At 48.8% G+C, this 19642-nt stretch overlaps 2 protein-coding genes across 3 annotated transcripts; one reads left to right on the forward strand and one right to left on the reverse strand.

The window, feature by feature from the left end:
- Positions 1-1308: 1308 nt before the first annotated feature.
- Positions 1309-1515, reverse strand: SMIM45 (small integral membrane protein 45). The gene has a single exon (XM_050970241.1). It carries the CDS (start codon positions 1513-1515, stop codon positions 1309-1311), a length of 207 nt encoding a protein of 68 aa, XP_050826198.1.
- Positions 1516-11355: 9840 nt separating this feature from the next.
- Positions 11356-18367, forward strand: CENPM (centromere protein M). 2 transcript variants are annotated; one of them, XM_018910414.3, is made up of 6 exons: positions 11356-11487; positions 11700-11779; positions 14304-14402; positions 15441-15520; positions 16562-16653; positions 17386-18367. In XM_018910414.3, exons 1-6 carry the CDS (start codon positions 11431-11433, stop codon positions 17509-17511), a joined length of 534 nt encoding a protein of 177 aa, XP_018765959.2. In that variant the 5' UTR covers positions 11356-11430; the 3' UTR covers positions 17512-18367. The 2 variants fall into 2 exon arrangements, with proteins under 2 accessions (XP_018765959.2, XP_050825996.1); XM_050970039.1 differs by lacking the exons at positions 11356-11487; positions 11700-11779 and adding an exon at positions 11993-12243.
- The last annotated feature ends 1275 nt before the right edge of the window (positions 18368-19642 follow it).

Raw genomic sequence — 19642 nt, forward strand, 5'->3', positions numbered from 1 at the left:
CAGAATCCCTCTGTGTCCAGAACATTCACAGGTAGCACCATTGCACCTACATGCATGCAAAGGGTGGATGTTGGGGTGGGAGGAGAGGAGGAACAACCTCCTGCCACAGTCTCCTTGCTCCCTCAAGCCTCCCTGAACCCCCTGGGCATTGCACTGGGCTGTCAGGGAGAGAGAGGATGGGGATATCCCTCTCAGCCCAAGTGTCACAACTGCATACAGCACTTTGGTGGCTGGTCGTCCCCGTGACAGTGCAGAAAGTCTATAAATATGGGATTTTGTGCCAGACCCACTTTACACTGCTTGGGTCCAGAAAGTAAAGGAGGTACAATTGGCCCATTTAGATGGCAGGCTCAATGTTCCTTCTCAGAGACATGCAGGGGGGAAAAGGCCTGAGGGATGCTTCACAGCTGTCACTGGGAAACAGTTAAGAAAGAGAGCCTATCCAAGGGCTCTGCAGTGCAGTGAACAAGCACAAATAGCTTCACAGACTATCCCCTCCCCTCTCCCTCCATGACAGAGGAGCAGGTGGTCCAGCAGATGAGGAGCAGCTGATGTGGTAAGTCTGGCAGCACCCCTGCATGGAGAGTTGCAGAACTTTCTCAGCTTGACATAAGGACTTGAACCAACCTCTTTAATAAAGACCTTTAATTTCAGTGTGGTGCATCTGGAATGGATGTAGGGATGGATGTTCTCCATCTCCCAAACAGACACAGAAGGGGTGTGCATTTAACAAGGATAAAGGTGTTCAGTCTCTGAGGCTCACTGAGCCCTTGGTCCCTCTGCAGAGAGCTTCAGCAAGTTTACTATCCTAGCATCAAGAGTGCATGCTGGGAAGAGCTCAGCTGAAGCAACAATTTGTATTGAAACCCCATTTATTTTCCCCAAAATATCCCTTGGACTCAGACACACAGTGTTAGATTTAACCTAGGGAAGAGGAGTACAAGGTTCTGTATTCCTTTGCAAAACCTGGTTCCTTTCCCACTGAAGATCCTGTCAAGATGCCAGGCAGCTCAAACTCAAGTGATTAACAAGGGATATTTCATTTGAGTGGTTTGTCAGTCATGGCCACAGGAAGGAGAAGAAGTCCTTGGCTGGCTGTAGAGCTGTGAGCGCATGGGAAGCCCAGCAAAACAAATCCTGACTAAGAAGCAAAGGGGCAGAATGGTGAGTGATGAAATGAGACCCAGATCAGCAGAGAGCAAAGTGATGATCACCCCACTTTTACCAGGGCAGGACTGCCATTCCTATTGAGGCTTGGGGTCTGCTGCCTACCCAGGAGAGATTCCTCTGGCTGCAATGGGCAGCATGTCAGACCTCAGGCACCCCAAAGGCCAGGTTGTCCCGAATCATCAGTGTCTTCCGAAGGTCTCGCTCCATGATTGGCCTCTGTGTTCGCCACTTATGGGCTTCCTGGAGTCCTGGTTCAAAGTAGTAAATGCAAGCTCCAAAGCCCACCAGGATGAGAATGGAGATCATCAGATACACGGGCACAAACCAATCCAAGAAGTGGGGCATGGCTGCCAGAGAAAAGGAGAGAAAGCTCATGCAGTGGGAGCACCCAAAACCTCCTCCTCCTCCACCATGACTGATCATAAGACATCTGCCTCATCAGCAGTGCCCAGTCCCTCCTCACAGCCCTGCTGCACCTGGTTCGTGCTTGTTTGCACATGAAGGCATCTCATCCACTGGGAGAGGTCAACGCTTTTGGGGTCATTGCTGGGACCCCTACTCAGAGCTTCAATCCTACTCCCTCCCCACAGAAGGGGGTGAGCTTTCTTGCCCCCAACCCTGCTGCCAGTGATTAAAGGTAGGCAGAGGGTAAATACAGCTGCTTCTCACCTCCTGCTTGAGGGAAAATCTCCTTCCCCTGACACTCCATTGCCCCTTTGAATTCCCAGTCTGAGCTGCTCTGGCTCAGGATTGAGCCCTCCCTTATTGCACCCCTATTTCAGGTCCTGCTTTGCCAGGGCTCAGGGTCCTTGGTTCAGCACCAGTCTGTGAGCAGACCTGAGATCCCCCCACCACATCAGCCACTGTGCAGTGGGGGCACTCACCGGGAGCAGCCGATCTGCCTTGCCAAGAACCCCTGGCCAGCCGGGTGCGAGGTGAGTCCGGAGCAGCGTTGCCCTGGGGAACACAAAACAACACCACACTGTGTGATTGCTGCTGGCCCAGCACTAAAAATGGGAGAGCAGGAAGGAGCAAACATCTCCTTGTCCAAATGTCAGGGCTGAATATTTCTGGAGGGGTGAACAAACGGCCCCATAACCTGCTGATGCCCTGGCACATTCTCTCCCCACCATTACAGCCCTGCTGATGCCATGCTTAGGGCATGCACCCTAACTTAGGGCCATTTAAATCTGTAATGGCATCACATTTGATTCCATCCCTTATGCCCATCCTTTGGGAGGGAGACAGTAACCCACATTGCAACCCGCAAAGGTATCCAGCCTGTTCAGCCCTGCTGCTTGCTCTGCTCCAAAATGACAGGCAAGGTGTGGATCATGCAGGGACAGAAAAGGGGATCAAAAAGTATTCCACACAAAAAAGCACAGCTACGACTTCACTAGGCACCAGATCTTCTGGGTTTTCACTGTGAATGTGCTGCTTGTTAAAGGTCTTGGTGGATTAAACCTGGCACCCTCACACTTGGGAGAGCACAGTGATGCCAGACTCAGGCACAAAAATGCAGTCCTGAAAGGGGGCTTTCCATAACTCCCACCCCTTAGTGGGAGTGATGAAATGCCCATTGACTTCAGTGGGGACACACTGAAGTGCACCCACATCAAACTCCTGCTTTTCGAGACAGAGATGAAAAACTGTCGCCTCTGACCATGGCCCAAGTCATCCCTCTGCAATAACCATATATCTCCAAATTCCTTGCACAGAGTAGGTTAAGAGGAGGCTGGGGAGAGCTCTGTGCATTTCCATCCTCTTCCTGCTCCTGGCCTATAAGGTTGATGCCTTTTCCATACCAGGGGCTGGGCTTTTCTTTTCAATACCACAGCCATCAGTTGTTCCCAAAGTGCCCAGCAGCATTTATCTTCTGGACACCTCTTGTCCCAGGAGGCCTGTAACAGTAAGTTTTTTGTCACAGGGTAAGATCTGAAACAAGCTGCAATTCTTATTCCCATTAGCAAGAAACTGCAGAAAACGCCTGATTTCCTCCCACTTATTGGCATGGATCTGATCTGGGCACTGCTGCTGCCTCTTCATGGCTGCCTGTGCCTTCCTCAGGTGAACAGCTGCTGAGGAAAGCTCCCACCATAACTTGCAACAACATCACAGAGGTGTTGTGAGGAGCTGTGGGACTTCCCTTAATGCACCTTAGGGGACCTTGTAAGGAATTAGGCACAAACCCCTTCTGCAACAGGAGTTGGTTCTGAAATCTGGGTCAGAAACCCCTCCGCACAGCTTTCCTACACGCTCTGCAAAAGTAGCTCCTTTGCACACCCTGCACCCCCCAGTTGCATCTGCAGACATCCTGGGGATCTCAGGCTGCTGCAAACCCCTTTTTCAGAGGTGTCTCAGCAGCTGCTATCTGTCCCTGGCTGGCAACAGCAATGGGCAGGATTAGGGACACTGTGGAGGTGAGTTCAGTTTGGACCTCCTGGGCTGATGGGAGGAAAGCCAATAACCTCATTCGCTTCCCTGATCATGCACTTTCTAAATGTGTGAGTGAAGCTGCCATCCAAAAAAGCACTGCAATAAAAAGCAGCCCTACACACTTCCCAATTCATCCTTCCTCCATCACTAGTAGAGCCAGCTCCTCGCCAGCAACCTATTCTTCAGTCTACTTGCTATGCAGCCCTATCCTGCTGTGTCCCCACGCTGCTCACCGTCCCCGCCCCCTCAACGAAGGGTCCTCATCATGGCCAAGCCGAGCGCTGGATGCGGTGTCAGAGCCCCCCCTCCAGCCTCTGCAGGGCTGGCCTGCAGAAGCAACTTGCTTTTGTCAGGCAGGTGAGCAGATTTTGGCTGCAAATATTGAAAAGAGGGAGTTTCATTTAAAGATGTCAGCTTTCTGGAGCAGTTCTGCAGATATAAAATGTGCCTTAACCTTGCTGGACCAGTTGATCTTCAGCACCTCATTTGCAGTGGGACATCCATGTCCCCCCAAAGACCTGAAAGAGTCCTGGTCTTACATCCAAAACCATGTCTTATATAGATAAGCTGTCTGACCCCTTTTTAAAACCTGTGCTACACCTCACTCCAGCCTCCTGCCTTCAATGTCACCCATGGATCCCCTACGCCACCTCCCACTGCCCCCGAGGTGCTGTGGGTACACTGTGACAGGAGCCCCAGGGGCCACGTTGTTAGTGGCAGGGCACAAACTGCTTGGGGGAGGCTGGGAGCAGAATTTGGGTACAGAACCTTCCCGTGTGCATGGCTGGGAGCACAACTCATTTTGCAGCATTACAAGCCGTGGGCTCACCTCATCTGCAGGAGTTTCCCCCAAACCTGGGCACCCTGGGGCAGGCTGCAGCTTGGGGCACAGAGCTGCCGATCACTGGGGACCCAGACATGACCTCTCTGCCACGCACCGCATCCCCAACACGCACCGCTACATGCCCTGACACCTGTCACCTACCTTCTTCCACGGGTGCAGGGCGACAGGATGAGACTGCTCCCTCCGGCATCTGCCGGGTCCCAGCCGGGATGAGTCAGGCTCCTTTCCCGGGCAGCCAGTGCCAGAGAGAAGGGACCCCGCGCCGAGAGAGCTGGGCGACAGCAGGAGGCGACAGGCGCGGATGGGCGGGAGGCAGGCAGGGAGGGAGGGATGGCGGGAGCAGCCGCGGCGGGCGGGGGAAGGACAGGCAGGCAGCAGCGTGGCCTCATTGCCCAACGGGACTCCCGGGGGCTTCCCCCACCGCCTCCCCGGCAGTGTCAGCCCTGCTCCAGCCTCCCCGGGGCACCCCACCGCCGGCCTTCCCCCACACACGCAAGAACGACTGCAATGGGCTGCATCCCGGCTCGGGGACGGGGGAGCATTTTAGCAGAGGTCGCTATAGCAACGAGCATCCCCAGCTCCCCCGCACATGGTACCCGGGTCAGAGCCACGAGGGAGCTGCCCGCGGGATGCTCTCCCTCCTCCCGCATCATCCGCAGCCCGGCTGCAGCCCCGGAGGAGGAGAAATGCTGGGGCACACGTGTGTGAGCTAGAGCTGATGGAGATGGACAGAACGCTCAGACTCCACAGATTTACCGGCGTGTGCAGCCCAAGGACTGGGGGCTGGTGGTTTTTCATCAGTGGATGGGAGGCAGAGAGAGAGAGAGAGGTTAGTGGCAAAGGGGGGTTAGTACTACCTCCAGGGCTTTTATGTAAAATTAAAACAATCAACACTTAGACCAAAAGAATCTTCCATCAGGAAACAGAAAAACAATGCTGTCTGAAGTACTATTCTTGCTGTTAGTGAAATACCTTTCTCCTGAAGCCATACCTAGTTCTGTCATTGCTGCTGCTGACAAGAGATGTTTTGTTAAAACATTTTCAGCTCTTCAGCAGCACAAAAATAAGAACATGCAAACTGGTTTTTTTTGTTTTTTTTTTTTTTCTTCATATTGAGGTTATTTTGTTGTTTGGTTTGTTTTTTGTGTTTTTTTTTAAGGGAAATTTTCACCATGACCCAGAAATTGTTTAACACAAAAGAGTTTTAGCAAAATCAATCAACTGGCTCCAGCCCGAAGAAATTCCTGCTCTTCTGCCTGTGCTGTCCAGCTCCACCCACTTAGTTTTTGACACTTACAGCCCTGGAGATGTACCAAGGTGAGTTATTGTGAAGGTTTTCAGGATTAATAGTATCCACTGAAATGTATGAGGCCTGAATTTGTGTCTGCTGCACTCCAGGAGCTGTGAGATTTGAGGTCTCATTCCCAGTAGGTTGTGTTTCAGGCACCAAGGAGTTCATCTTCTCTCCAAGGCAAGCTGTGGATGGTGACAGAGCCCATGCATGCCCACCAGCTCCAAGAGTAATGCATGATAAGGTTCTGTCACCTGGTCTGTGCCAGGGTTTCATCCACCACTTCAGAGACAAGGCTGTGATGGAGCCATGGGAACTGACTGCTATGCTCTGTGATTTCCTCTTCATCCTCTTTAGGTCCTCCTGAGCCTCACTTCTTCTTGATATAACTCCATAACAGCTTAGAAGCATTGAGTATAGGCCTTGCAAGCCCTCCATAGCTAGCAGGATATCCGCATGGAGGATCAGATCCATTAGGTTTAGCTAACTGTTCTTGGTTTGCCCCAGCAAGGTGGGCACTCCAAATAATTGCCAGAGTGGAGCCTGCAATTGTGTCTTAATTTTAACCTTAGTGAAGCTGGGACATGACACCTTGACCATCAACACAGTTAATGCTTCACTAATCCCACTGCAGGGGGTGGAAAACACAAGCCCCACAGCTTTGACCATACTGGGAGAGAAACCTGTGGTTTGGAGAGAAATATTTTTAAAAATAACTTTGGAAGGATATTGTTTATTGCACCCTCAGAGCAAAACTTTAGGGCAGGCAAAGACAGTCCATTTGAGAGGGCAAAAGGAAAACTGCTTTCCAGGTGTGCAAAGAAAATGAGAGGGAAATCAGTGGTTGCTGGCACAAGATAGGAGACTATTAATTTATCCAGGTGACTGGTCAGTGGTGAAGCTGCAGGCACTCAGTAGAGCCTGCCAGGCCAGGTATATTCATGCCACAACGTGTAAGCTCCTCCCATTGTCCCTAGCCAACTGTCCTGAGTCTCTGTCCTAGGTCACCTCAGGGGCACGTCAGAGCCAGTGTGTATTTGCCAGTCTTCAACTTATTCCCAGATTTAAGCTCGGGCTTAATGCCAGCATGCTGCTCATGCAGCCAAAACCCCAGAACAGCAATAGTTTTGACTCATTAGGTAATTTTTTCCTCTGGCTCACTTCCCTGCCATGCAAACACTGCGAGGACAAGGAATGGTGATCATGTCTTTCTGCAGCCACCACCACACCAAAAGGCAAGGTCATGATGTGGCAGCCTCTCTTGCTTCAAGCAGGAATCCCCCCAGATGAGTCCGAAGCACCCTTGGATGCAGCAAGAAAAATCCAGGGGTCTTTTTGCTGCTGGAGCTGGGACACACTTGAAGACCCCCTGCCTCTGACTCAGCTGCTTGCTGCCTGTGACCCGGCTCTCAGGTGCTGTCACAGCCTTTGGTTTCCAACAAGAGCTAAAGCTGTGAGACAGCTGCAGGCATTGATGCTCCAGTGCAGCTCAATCTACATGGAAACACTTCAGCTGCAGTTCAGCTTCCACCTCAGATGAGGCTGCTGTGTGCCACTCAGGTCTTCCAGGCATAAGCTTGTGCATATCATTCTGCCTGGGGCCTTGGGCCTTCCAGCCCCCTTCACCTGGCTAGCAGGAAGCCTCTGAGTGTCTGTGCACACACGGAGCCCCTCAAAGCCAGGATTCATCCCAGGACACCTGCCTACCACCAAGCCTCTGGCTCCCTCCATATCTCTGGGCAACCACAAATTCACCTGCTCTGAAGGTGAACACAGGGTTGGGTTTGATGTAAGAGGGCTACCCAACCAGAGCAGAAATCATGAAACCCTTCTCAAAACCAAAGACAAAAGCCTTGGCTGGAAAAAAATGAGATGGTCAGGCAACCACAGGCACATACTTCCTGCTTGTAGCACGTCTATAAATCACAGCATAAACAATGTACTGAGCTCAGCTTAATCCCAGGCCTGGTTAAATGTTATTCCCGTCTTTCTTAACAAGTTTTCCACTGTTCTTTGGTGTCTTTTAGCCTTTTATCAGTATCTTCTGAGATGACCAGACCCAGATCAATGCCTGTCTTTAAAGCAACACCCATCTCCCAATATTACTCTCCTGATGTAGGTAGAAGCATGGGAGAAGATGGAGTTTATCAAACTTGCCTTCCCCAAGGTCTGCAGTAGAAGACAAAACTTCAGCAAGGGTCACAGAAATGCTTCCCTGCTCAGCTGCAGGAGGTGAGGGAACTGCTGCAGGATGCAGAAGGCACATGGGATGCATGGCAGGGCATCAGTTGGGTATAGTCTAGTGGGAAAGCAGACTAACCCACCTTCTGGGTGCTACTGCAAACTCAGAAAAAAAACCAACCCATTACAGAAGCTTTGCTGAGATGATCAAAAATGAAGGAAATGTGTATAGTGAGTTAAATTAAAGAGTAGAATGAAAAAAGCTGACTTACTTTGGGTCTAAAGGTAGCTGTGAAGAGCCTTTGCCAAAGGAAGCAGAAGTTGCCAGCAACATATGTGAAAATGTCATTAATTTCTCTAATAATCTGCACTTGCTGCAAATGATACAATTTTTGTCTGTTAGTGAGAGAACAAGTGCAATCAAATACACACGAGCTATATTTCGCAGGCTTCCTGGGAGGAATGGTGAGAAGTCAGCCTGGAGCCAGTAATGCATGAGAGGGTGACATCTCCTAGAGCTCCTACTGAATGGGCTGTCAGGAGCTGGAAGCCGTCACTGAGACAGCTGGGACCATGCTGGGGTCAGTGCTCCTCTCTAGACTGTCTCCAAAGCCTGTCTCCTTTGCTTCTCTGGCTGCTCAGAGAGAACCAAGGGAGAAATCAGAGAGAAAATACCTTGAGATGCATCCACTGGATGAATCATACAGCAAATTGGTCGTGGATACATGAGGATGAGGTGTGCTTTTTAACATTCTTTGTACTGGCTGGTGCAGTCCTGCTGCAGGAGCAGCTGCCCCATTCCAAGGGAGCACTCATGTTGGCCAGGCCAAGTCTTGCTGATGTCAATTGTGGTGTTTTGGCAGTGTTAGAACTTCTTCATGTTGATTGCAATACACTTCTACACATTTGTGGAATGGTTTGTGCTACCAGAGCAATGTACAGTGGCCCACAGAGTAAAATCAGGAGCTCTCTGCTTCCGTATCATGCCCTGCTCTTGTCCTTTCTGCTTACACTTTGGGCCAGTGTACTGACACCCATCTCAGCTCTCCTGCACTACTCAGAAGCAGAGATCAACTCATTACTCCCACTTTGCAACTGGAAAGGGGGCAGCAAGGGGTGAAACAACCTGACACAGTTACTCAGGGATATGTAAAATACATCCTGGCTTCCAACACCAACCACATCTCATCCCTCTCCCCTCCTCTCCTTGCCAACCTACAGATCTAGGCAAGAGCTGCAGACACAGTGGCAGACCAGTCTCCACTTCCTTTCAATGTCCTCTACCATGAAAAATAATTTTCTAACTGTGGGATGAGTGATAGCTCATCTGGATCTGCTGAATATCAACGGACACGAGCAGGGTGAAAAGATGGAAGCCTGCAGCAGCAGCAGGGCACAGCAAGCGTGTCCCTGACAAGACATTAGAGCCACCGAGGTCCTTCAGTGTGGCCAGAGAATAGGTAAGAGGGGGCAGAAAGAGGGCAAACACTTTTAGGTGGGTGCCAGAGCTTTTACCATAATTCCATCCCTTCAGCAGCCCAAAAGGAACATTGTTTTATTTGCTCTCTACATCCCCCAAGCCCGGGAGCTGGCTCTTGTTATTTATTGCATCTGCTTGTCTCCCATCTTTAGGACACGTCTGCCCTGAATTCATCCTCCCTTCCCCCCACCAAACTCAAAAACAGCCAGAAATATCTTGTAATCTCTTCTGCTTCACCTGTAATTTGTCTCATGCTGGCAATGAGGGAAACCGTCTGCCTTTGTCAAGATCAAAAACACCACAGTGGCCATGTGATGTCAGCTTTCGTTAACCCTGTCTCTCTCCCCTTTGCGTCCCCTCTCCAGACTGTTGCAGAGTGGCAGATGTGTCTTCATTCTTCTGCAACCTTCTTTCTCCCCTGGCACATCTCCTGCCATTTGGAGGTACCCTGGTTGAAAGGGCAGGGAGAGCCAGCACCAGCAGGCAGCAGAATGGGTTCTGGACCCCCTTCCACACCAAGGTGGAGCCAAACTCAGGGTTGAGGCAAAGATCAGGAGATGCAGCAAGGTGGACAACAGGCCACTGAGGTACACTGGACCTCTGAGGTTTTATATAACTGCATGTCATCCTCCTGCTCTGACCTCAGAATGGGAAAAACTGAGCCTATCTCTGTTACTGCAGGGCTTTTGCCCAGGCCCCTTCCTGCCTGTATCACGGGCAGGGGAGCACTGGGCTGGGGAGAGGCTGACCAGATTGGGAGGTGAGGGGGAAGGCACCCAGGAAGGGGCAGGATGGAGGCTGAGCCTGCTGGAGCCGCTGCAAAACCTCACACAGAATAATTCAGTGCGCAAAGCCAGCTGCTACTGCCACACAGTGTTAGGGAAGTTCCCTTCTCTAGCTTTGTTATCAAGCAGTCTTTATGGTATGAAAGTGTATTAACTACGCTAACATTTTCCCCTCATACTTGGTACTGGTGAGACACAGCTCAAATCCTGTATTCACTTTTGGGGCCCTCACTGCAAGAAAGACATTGGGGTGCTGGAGCATGTCCAGAGAAGGGCAGAGAAGGAACTGATGAAGTGTACAGGGCACAAGTGTTATGAGGAGCAGCTGAGGGAGCTGGGGTTGTTTAGCCTGGAAAAAATGAGGCTCAGGGGAGGCCATATAATTCTCTACAGCTCCCTGAAGGGAGGCTGTAGCCAGGTGGGGGTTGGTCTCTCTTCCCAGGAAACAAGTGGTAGGATAAGTTGCTCCAGGGGTGGTTTCCACTGGATATTAGGAAACACTGCTGCATTGAAAGGGTGGTCAGGAAGTGGAACAGGCTGGCCAAGTATGTGTTAGAGTTACCATCCCTGAAGTGCTTGAAAAGGTGCGGCACACGGGGACATGTCTGTTTTGAATGTGACAATGTTGGGTTAATGGTTGGACTTGATGATCTTAGAAGTCTTCTCAATCTAACGATTCTATGATTCCATGTATTAGTTCACATTATAAATTGCAATGTAAGGAGGCAGTGGAATTTTACTGAAGCCTTTGCTGTTTTTCAGTCTCTCTGATCTCTCTGGTCTCTCTGGCAACCAGCGAAAAGACCCAGGACAGTGGCCTGAAGCAGTGTCAGGGGAGATTTAGGTGGGATATTAGAAAGTTTCTTCACCCAGACGGCGGTCAGGCACAGCAACAGGCTCCCCAGGGAAGTGCTCACAGCACCCAGCCTGACAGAGTTCAAGAAGCGTTTGGACGACGCTGTCAGGCACATGCTGTGACGGCTGAGGCTCCTGGGGCCCGTGCTGGGACTCCTGCGCGGGCACAGGAGCTGGACGCGACGATCCCCGCGTGTCCCTCCCAAGCCGGGCCAGCCCGTGAGGCGATCGCCGCCAGCCCCGCAGCGCCCCCTGCCGCCAGCCGGTAACGGCGCCCGCCCCGCCCGCCCCGCCCCGCAGGCCCGGCCCCTTCGCTCGACGTCGGCGCAAGGCGGAGCGCGGCTGCCGTTTGAATTCCGGCGGGCCGGTGGCGCCGTCTCCCGCGGTGATGGCGGTGCTGCGGCCCTTCGACAAGCTCCCGAAGCTCAACTCCGGCGTCCTCCTGGTAGGTCCGGCGGTGGCGCTGCTCCGCGGCCCGGCCCCGCCGTCCCTTCTCCTTCCCTTTCCGCGGCGCGGCCCCGCTGTGGGCGCCCGCCCATCCCGTGCCCTCCGCCGTGTCGGGCCTTGCCCTTGCGCTGGCCCTGCCCCGCGCGGGGATCGGCTGTCCGGGGCCGGTGTGCAGACGTGCGGCTGAGCGCGCTGTCGCTGTGCCCGCAGTTCGTGGGCTCGGACGAGGAGCTGCAGCGGCGGCTGGCGGAGACGATCCTGCAGGAGAAGAAGGACTTCAACATCAACATGTGAGTGCTGAGGAGCGGGACCACTGCCATCCTGCTCCAAGAGGTGGTAACCAGCGGCCGTGACGCGAATTCACGGAAAACTTCCGCTTCCTATTCCCGATGCCCAGAAATTGGTTAAAAGCGCAGGTTTCGTCCCCGTGGCATGAGTCGGAGCTGTAGAGCACACGGTTCAGAGAGAGACTTCGCTCTTGCGAACGCTAGAGAGCACCACTGCCCAGATGTGAGCGCATCTGCGGCGGGCAAACCCCTCTGTCCTCAGGGCAGGCAGTTTGGGCATGCTTGGAAACGGAAAGGGGGGCGGGGGGAAAGCATTTCCCACGTTCGTGTTCACAGCGCACATACCCTGCCTTTTGCATGTTGCACAGATGTTTAATTACTAAATTGGAAAGGTGTGAGAGGCAACCCATTTTTTTTCCCCCCACCTGAGAGACCGAAATGAAACATCCTGGGACAGAATGGGACAGGTACAATGCTTGCAAGTACTTGCAGGAGAGAAGTGTTTCTGAAAGATGTCCATTGCTTTGGATGCTCTTTGTAGCTGTTTTCTGGTTTGTATGCACACGTGTGCTTTTCCTCCTCAAGCTATTAAGTTGCACTTGGAATTTCAGCTTTAGCCTCATGACATGTCCTGTCTTAAAAGCTTGATTAACTAACTTTTTACAATAAAATGTCCTTGACAGCTCTTTTGCCAAGACCAAATGAGTTTAGTCAGCTCTTCAGAAGGTGTTTGTGTTATTTCTCTGCTGTAATCCATGGCTATGCAGTAAAAGCAACCCAAGCTAATGTTCTGCTGGCTAATTAGAATGACTGTAGTGCTCTGATTGTGGCATCTTGGATGTCTGTGCTAACTAATAGTAAATGAATTATCCCATTTTCTATGTGAAACCTGCAGCCTCTGCTGAGCTGTGGAGTGCCATAACTAGATGGCTGCTGGTACTACAGCTGGGTAACTGCCCAAAGGCACAGCATTGTGTGCTCCTGCTGCAGAGCAAGATACATCCCTGTGTAAATATTGCTAGGAAAGTAAAGCCAGTGGGGTTCTTTCCCCCCCACCCGAGTTACTTTGGGATTGTACATGTTACAAACAAATACAGTATTTAATCTGACAGCTCTATCTGTCAGGTACAGCTGTTAGGTGAAAAGTTACAGGGCTTGGGTTTTTTGGCTCTTGTTGCTGGATGGGGAGGGGGAAGGCTTTTGCGGTGCTTATCTGGAGACTGCTGTCATCATCTAGTCATGTTGGTTTAGATATAACAGAATTCCAAACAATGCAGTGCTTTTCTGGGTCGCTTTTATCTTCCCCCCCAAGGAGATCTGATACTTTCATCAAAGAGTCTCCCTAAATTTCACCTTAAATTAATAAGCTGCTTTGTGTTTCAGTTAATAAGCCGTGTGCCTTTCAAGCTCACTTTGCTAATCTCTTGTGTTAGTTTCAGAATGTTTTAACAAAAACATATCTCCCATAAATAGAAGAAACAAAATACCTTTATTTGGAGACTAGGAAACAAAACTACAAACTACATAGGATTAATAGATGGGAATGTGTGCCATGGTCTGCTGCTGCTGGAGAAAACTGTTAAGTCCTTGAGACTGAATGGCTAGAAGTAATATTCCCCAAGGAGACCAGAATCAATGTTTGTCCCTTGGCTTCCAGAGGGGAAGTGGGTTGTGAAAGTGACTGAACTTCTGGGGTGTTTGTTTGCCCTGTTTAAATTAAGGTGATCTTCCAAAAATGTGGTGCTGATAATGTTCTTCCCTGCCGAAGATCCAGTTATGTACTGCCGAAACCTTTTTTGGTTGGTTGATATGCTTGTTTGGTTTTTGTTGTCCTTAGTTGTTTGTGGTTGTTTGGCTTTTTTAGTGGGCAGAGATGCAAAAATCCCCACCCTAATTAGCAGTGGAAGTACAGTGTAGAAGGGTGCCTGAACTAACCTAATAGCTTCTGACATAGCAAAAGGGTTAAAAGGGAGGGTAATGATACACTAGAAGCTCTTTTTGAGTTATAACTTCATCTATAAAGCTGTCCTAGTGACTAATTTGTGGTTTAAGGTTCTTCTGTACCTGGAAAGGTCTCCTGTGTGAGCATATGAGCAGTATCTCTGGAATGTGACAGAAAAGCACTGATACATTTTAACTGAAACCTGGCAGCAAAATATTCCCATAAAGAATTGGGGTTTGCTTTGTTAGAAAGGACTCTTTGTTACAATTAAATGAAATGTCTTGCCATAGAGATCTGCATGGAGAAAATGTTTTTGTGAGACTTGTTATGCTCTAATAAGCGTCCCATTATAACCAGCCTTGTCTAGCAATTACCATTGTGCCTGTCAGCAACTGTGAGTGGGCCTAAGATATGAGAGTACCACTTAAACAATCACAGTGCCTCTTCAGTGCCCACGGATTTAGTAATTAGCAGGCTTCCTGGTGACTTGCTACAGGGTGAACTGCAGAGGTTGTGTGATTATGGGTGAGTGGGTACTGTCTTGCCAAGCTACTTGGTTAAACTGGCAAATTTGTTATCTTGCAGTCACCTTGCTACATCCCTCCCCTTACCTTCAGAGAGGGATCATCTTCGACCCAGGATAGATCTGGTTGTGTTTATGATTGACATCAAGAGCAAATACAGGTAAGAGAAGGGCAAAAAGATGAGGGGGGGATACTAATATTCTTTCTTGGTTTGATGGCTAAATCTGCATTTTTACTGTATTGGAATTGCTGAATACTGGGTTTCAAACCCAAGACTTGCTGTGGTGGAAGAACTCAGTAATATATACAGTGGCTTTCTGGCCTCCAGCAGTGGATTAGGACTGACCTGCTCAGTCCAATAACATGCCTGTTGTGCACTAAGTTGCCATAGCAGAGAAGGCAGAATTTATTTCTGGATCTGGATGTGTGACAATACAAACGGAGCTTTGGAAAGATGCTGTCTGTAAAATCAGATGGAAGTGCTGGTGGTGCTGTGAAGTTCTGGAATATGCAGAAGTCTGATGTGCACTGGGCAGTGCTGCCCAATAACCAGCAAGTGGCTCTGTCTGTGTCCTCAGTTCACTGATGCTCCCGGTCAAGTGGGATCAGCACTACAGATATCTCTAGGCAAAAGAGAAAGGTCTGCAGGGATTGATCCCTTTTCCATCATCTTGCTCGCCTTTGTAGAAATGATACTTGTTTCCCCAGGCCACAAGTAAAGACTTGCTAAGGCACAGAAGTCAGCATTTTATTGCTTACTTAACTTGTGACTGATGATCCTGGGCTCTCATTTACCAAAAATGACAGGCCCAGCTGCATACTTAGAGCACAGATGGTGCTGCAGAAATGTGTGGGCAAGCGCTTCCTGAAAGAGCCGAAGTGGTGCTGAAGTTTCATTGGATATTAATGAATTCAGATGCTTAGTGTCTGTAAATCATGGAGGACACTGTTCAAACTAACTCTAACTGTTGAGTCTTGAGTAGAAAGGATATGTTATGGGTTATTAAACATCTGTGGGTATTACAGAGGTCTCTGATGTCATGCTTTTAGCATAAAGCAGAACTTTGCGAGCTCACAAATCAGCAGATGTTAACATCATTGTTTTTCTAATTGTGCTTCTGAAAATTATTCCTGTTATCCTTATGCTGCACTGGTTTAACCTCCCTGTCCAACTGGATTGCCTGTACTTTTCTGACAGCTTGAAGAATGTTGAAACTTCCCTAGCTTATGTGGATGCCAGCTACTTCCTGGGGAAAGTGTGCTTTCTTGTTACTGGGGGTATGTATGGCACCTCTTCCTCCTCTTCAAGCAGCACAGCTCTTACTTGGTTTTCTTAAAACAAGGCACTGACTTAATTTGAAACAAACTAAAGAAAACCAGTGGCTTTGTTGCAATTTAGTTCAAATTATTTCTGAACTCCTGTACCTTTTTTATTATTTTCCTAGATTAAAACATGGTTCTCTCATGCTTACTTGCTCTCTCCTTTTTGTTTTTGTCAGTCAGACCTCTCTTCTCTGTCCCTAATCCCTGAATATGATTTGTGTTATTGATATTTTGTGTGTGTGTGTGTGTGTGTGTGTGTGTGTGTGTAACTCCAGAAATCTGTTTTATCTGCTCTTTCAGATCTGTCCTAATGATAATCTCAATGAGCAGTGAGAAGCATATGATACTGTGGTTATAAAGTGAATCTAAATGGATGAGCTACCAAACTATCGAGTATAGTTTTAATGCAACACCTAGTATCCCTGCTGTGTACTGTCTGGCCTTGTTATGCATCTAATCTTTCTGTCTCCCAGTGCTTTCTTGTGTACCCTTCCTGCTTCAGCTCTGAGGAACTGGAGAGGCCAGACTGTACTGCTCAGTCTTGGAATATAGGTGCTGTGTTCCTGGAGTTTGGGTGTCAGGAGGCCTAATTCTGAAGTAGAGGAGTCTTAGCATTGTCTTGTGTTATGGCTGTCTTGATGAAGTGAATTCCTTGGAGACCAGACCACTCTGTGGTACTATATGAGTCAGAAGGACTTCTGGTAAGTGAGTGGAAGCTGATGGTGTGCTGATCCCTTATGCAGAATGTTAATGTTACATGAAGAGTGATGTGGTACTGCTGTTAGTATTATGAAAGACTTCTGTGCTAATTCAGTTTCAAATCTTGTACTGTTCTGTTTGCACTACTCACTGTTGCCTTACCTTCTATTATGCTCCAAAAATTAGCTCAGTCCAATCCTCAGCTCTGGATTGTTCTGTGGATGTGGAATTTCCTAAAACTTTTCTTCGCTGATTGCTGATTATGAGGCTTGTAATGTGGGAAAATGTTTTTTTTAGTTGGCAGGAAGAATGATTGCAGCATTGAGACGAACGCTGTCTGTAAATTAGGAGAAGCCTACTGCAGTCCTGTGCTATTCTGTGAGCTGGAGGTAAGGTGCTTATTTGACATCCCAAGTGATTTCTAATTCCACTGCTCTGTGATTGTTAGAAACATCATTAAATTAGCAACAATAAATACATATGCTGCTGGCCTTCATAAGTGTCAGAGACCAGACTCTGTCTACAAGCAAAGTAGAGGTACAGGAGCCTGTCTGTCCTTGAAATGAGTCTTCTAGTAATTTGGTCCTTCTTGTGCTACTTCAAAACCACATGAAGCCAAGCCTAAGCTAACAAAAACCATCTCTGATATGCAAAGCCTCGGTACTCTTGTTCCTTGCTGCCTTTTCTCTTCCTGGGAGCCCCTGAGCTGTTATTTGCCATGTGACCCCCTTGCCCATGTAATGTTTTGTGTCAGCCAAACTTTGTGGCTTCACTGACGATTTTGCCATCTGATTAGCCACTCTTTCCAATTACCTGCTTGGACTAAAAAGGTGGAGGGAGAGTTTGGCATTCAGCAGCAGCACACTTCACTTTTCTGTGTACTTGTCACTGCATGCTCAGAGACTGTTTCCCTACCAGCAGGTAGAATCTGTGCCTTTGGCAAGCCCTTCAGCATTCCAGCTGGCAACACTGCACCTTCCTTAACATTAGGGAAGTAAATGAGCCTGTTTGGGGTTTTCTGCAGCTAGCCACTTGATGCCTGCTCTGGTTCTTTCTTTTATCAAAGCTTACCGTTGCTTTTCTTTTGTATTGATGAAATAATTTCTCCATTTTATTTCCAGTTGGAAGGTGTTCGAGTTGCTACTGCTCAACGACTTGTGCGGATGTTAGGGATCTGCGCTGGTCACATACCGGGAGTTTCTGCCTTGTCCTTTGTCTCGCTGATGAGGAAGTCTAATGATGATTAGCTTCTCATTGTGATACTTCACACACATTCATCAGGTTTTTTTCATGTCAGGCATTCAAGCTGCTGCAGTTGGAATCACATTGGGAAGCTTTTTTTGAGTGACTGGTCATGGCCACTCATCCAGAACTGTTCCTAGTTGCTTACCTCTCGATAAAAGTTTGATTCCTATTCAGTGGATAACATATAGGGAGGGCAGTTTGAATTGGGGATTCCCATCCATTAGTACCTCTGAATCCCATTTCATGATCAAGTTTGAGTTTTTTTCCACTTGGCCAGTGGCCAGGAGCTATATGTTTTTCTGAGAGAATATTAGAAGAACAGGCTACTGTCTCCAGAGATGAGGCAGCAGGCTCCTTCTTCCAGTTGAAATGCAGCACCTTAGTCTAATGTGAAACCTTGCTGCCAGGTTTTCTGTCCACCAAGAGAAGAATGGGGAAGGAAGGCTGGCCTGCAGCTTCTAGATAGACTGCACTTGGCAGTTAATGATCCAGCTGTGTGAGCATCTGCCCAGCAAAGGACTCACTATTTCCATGTCTGGTCCCTAATTGGGAAGGAAGTGACTAAAGAAGATAAACAATCTAGCACTTTTTCTTCAAGGATCTAAAAGAAAGCTAAAGACTCCACCTGTCAAGCCCAAAGACAACCCCAGTAGTGCAGCCTCTGGGGCTGACCAGAGGTGAAACCCAGCAGCCAGGACCACAGCAGCACACAGAAAACAGGTTGTCTCAGCTGGTTTGGCATAAGCTGTGTATAATCCCTTTACTAACAGGTTCTGACCAGCTGGAAGTTCTGCCTTGTACTTACTGCAAGTCATTAAGGTTTGAGAGTTGTAATTTAATAAAACAAGTAATATGTAATAGTTGTATGCTCTTTATTAGCCATGTGGCATAGGCTCTAAAACCTGCAAACGTTTGCCCTGGCAGGCTGGTCCTTGCTGGCAGCTCCAACTCCCAGTTAGTTGTTTTGCTGCACTCGTGGCTTCAACCATGTGGTGGTGGCAAAAGCTTTTCAAATACAGCCCTTTCTGCTCATTGAGTTGAGCCACCTGCCAGAATACAGTGCTTTTTGAAACCCTGGGATCTTTTTGGTTTCTTACCCAGAAATGAAGCCTAGAGAGAATGTGTTAAGCTCCCCTCTGGTTTAATTTCTTTAATCCCTAATAGTCTGCTTTAATGTTCCTAGGTGCAGAGCTCTAGCTGTGTGCACTGTTTCGGTTAGCTTGTTTCTGACATCTGTCTGTGAGCAGGAAAAGCAGAAAGCAGCACTGCAGGCTTAATCAGCTGTGAGTGTTGGCAGTCCTTGCAAAGACAGCTCAGCAAGGCACAAAGCCTGTATCCTTGCTCAGAGGACACACAAATCCCAGCTCCGGTTGTATTGTTGCTGATGGGGGAGGGCTGGGGTGTTTGTCAGCTGAAACAAAAGGAGCTAAACCATTCAGCTGTGTTATGATGCCCAAAAGGGCTGGACTCTGGCTAAAACCCAAAGGAGAAAGACATGTGCAAACTGTCGTGGCTGTGTAAGGAGGATTGGAAGCTTAATGGGCATGCCCTACTTTCAGCTAGCTTTGCCATCCTGAAGGTACTAACCAGGACTTGGCCACCAGAGAGGGGGAAATCATGCTGAGAAACAAGTTTCTGTGTTGGTTATGCTGTCTCAGCCCTGCTCTTGCTTTGAGTCCCTCAGAATAAAGGAGACCATGGCTTAGAATAGGCTGGTTTCGATTTGCTCTCGATGTGCAGGTGCAGTCTGTGGGAGGAAAGGAAGGGAAGTGGCATAAAATGAGCCACTCTTTTGTGTCCTTTGCAACTCCTATAAGGCAAGGAGAGTTTTCCATACCCTAGGTTGCTCTCCAGTTCACTCTAATAACAGATGGACTCGGGTTAAATCCCTTTGGCCTCAAGAGTAATTTCGCTGTGCTTTTTTAACGAGTGAAATTGAAACTATTTTTGGTCCACCCAAAATGCTTTGGAGTAACCCACATGTGCTACTGTCCACTCCTTTACCTTCAAGCAGGGTTTTTTTTTTTCCACTGTTATGTTTCAGATGTGGTATTTCTTTCCTTCTACTGCTTTCAAAGAAGAAAGACGCTGTTTTTACTTCCTACAGGTGGCTGAATCTCGACTGGTACGCAA

This window comes from Serinus canaria, chromosome 1A, assembly GCF_022539315.1.
Source record: "Serinus canaria isolate serCan28SL12 chromosome 1A, serCan2020, whole genome shotgun sequence".
Lineage (NCBI taxonomy): Eukaryota > Metazoa > Chordata > Aves > Passeriformes > Fringillidae > Serinus > Serinus canaria.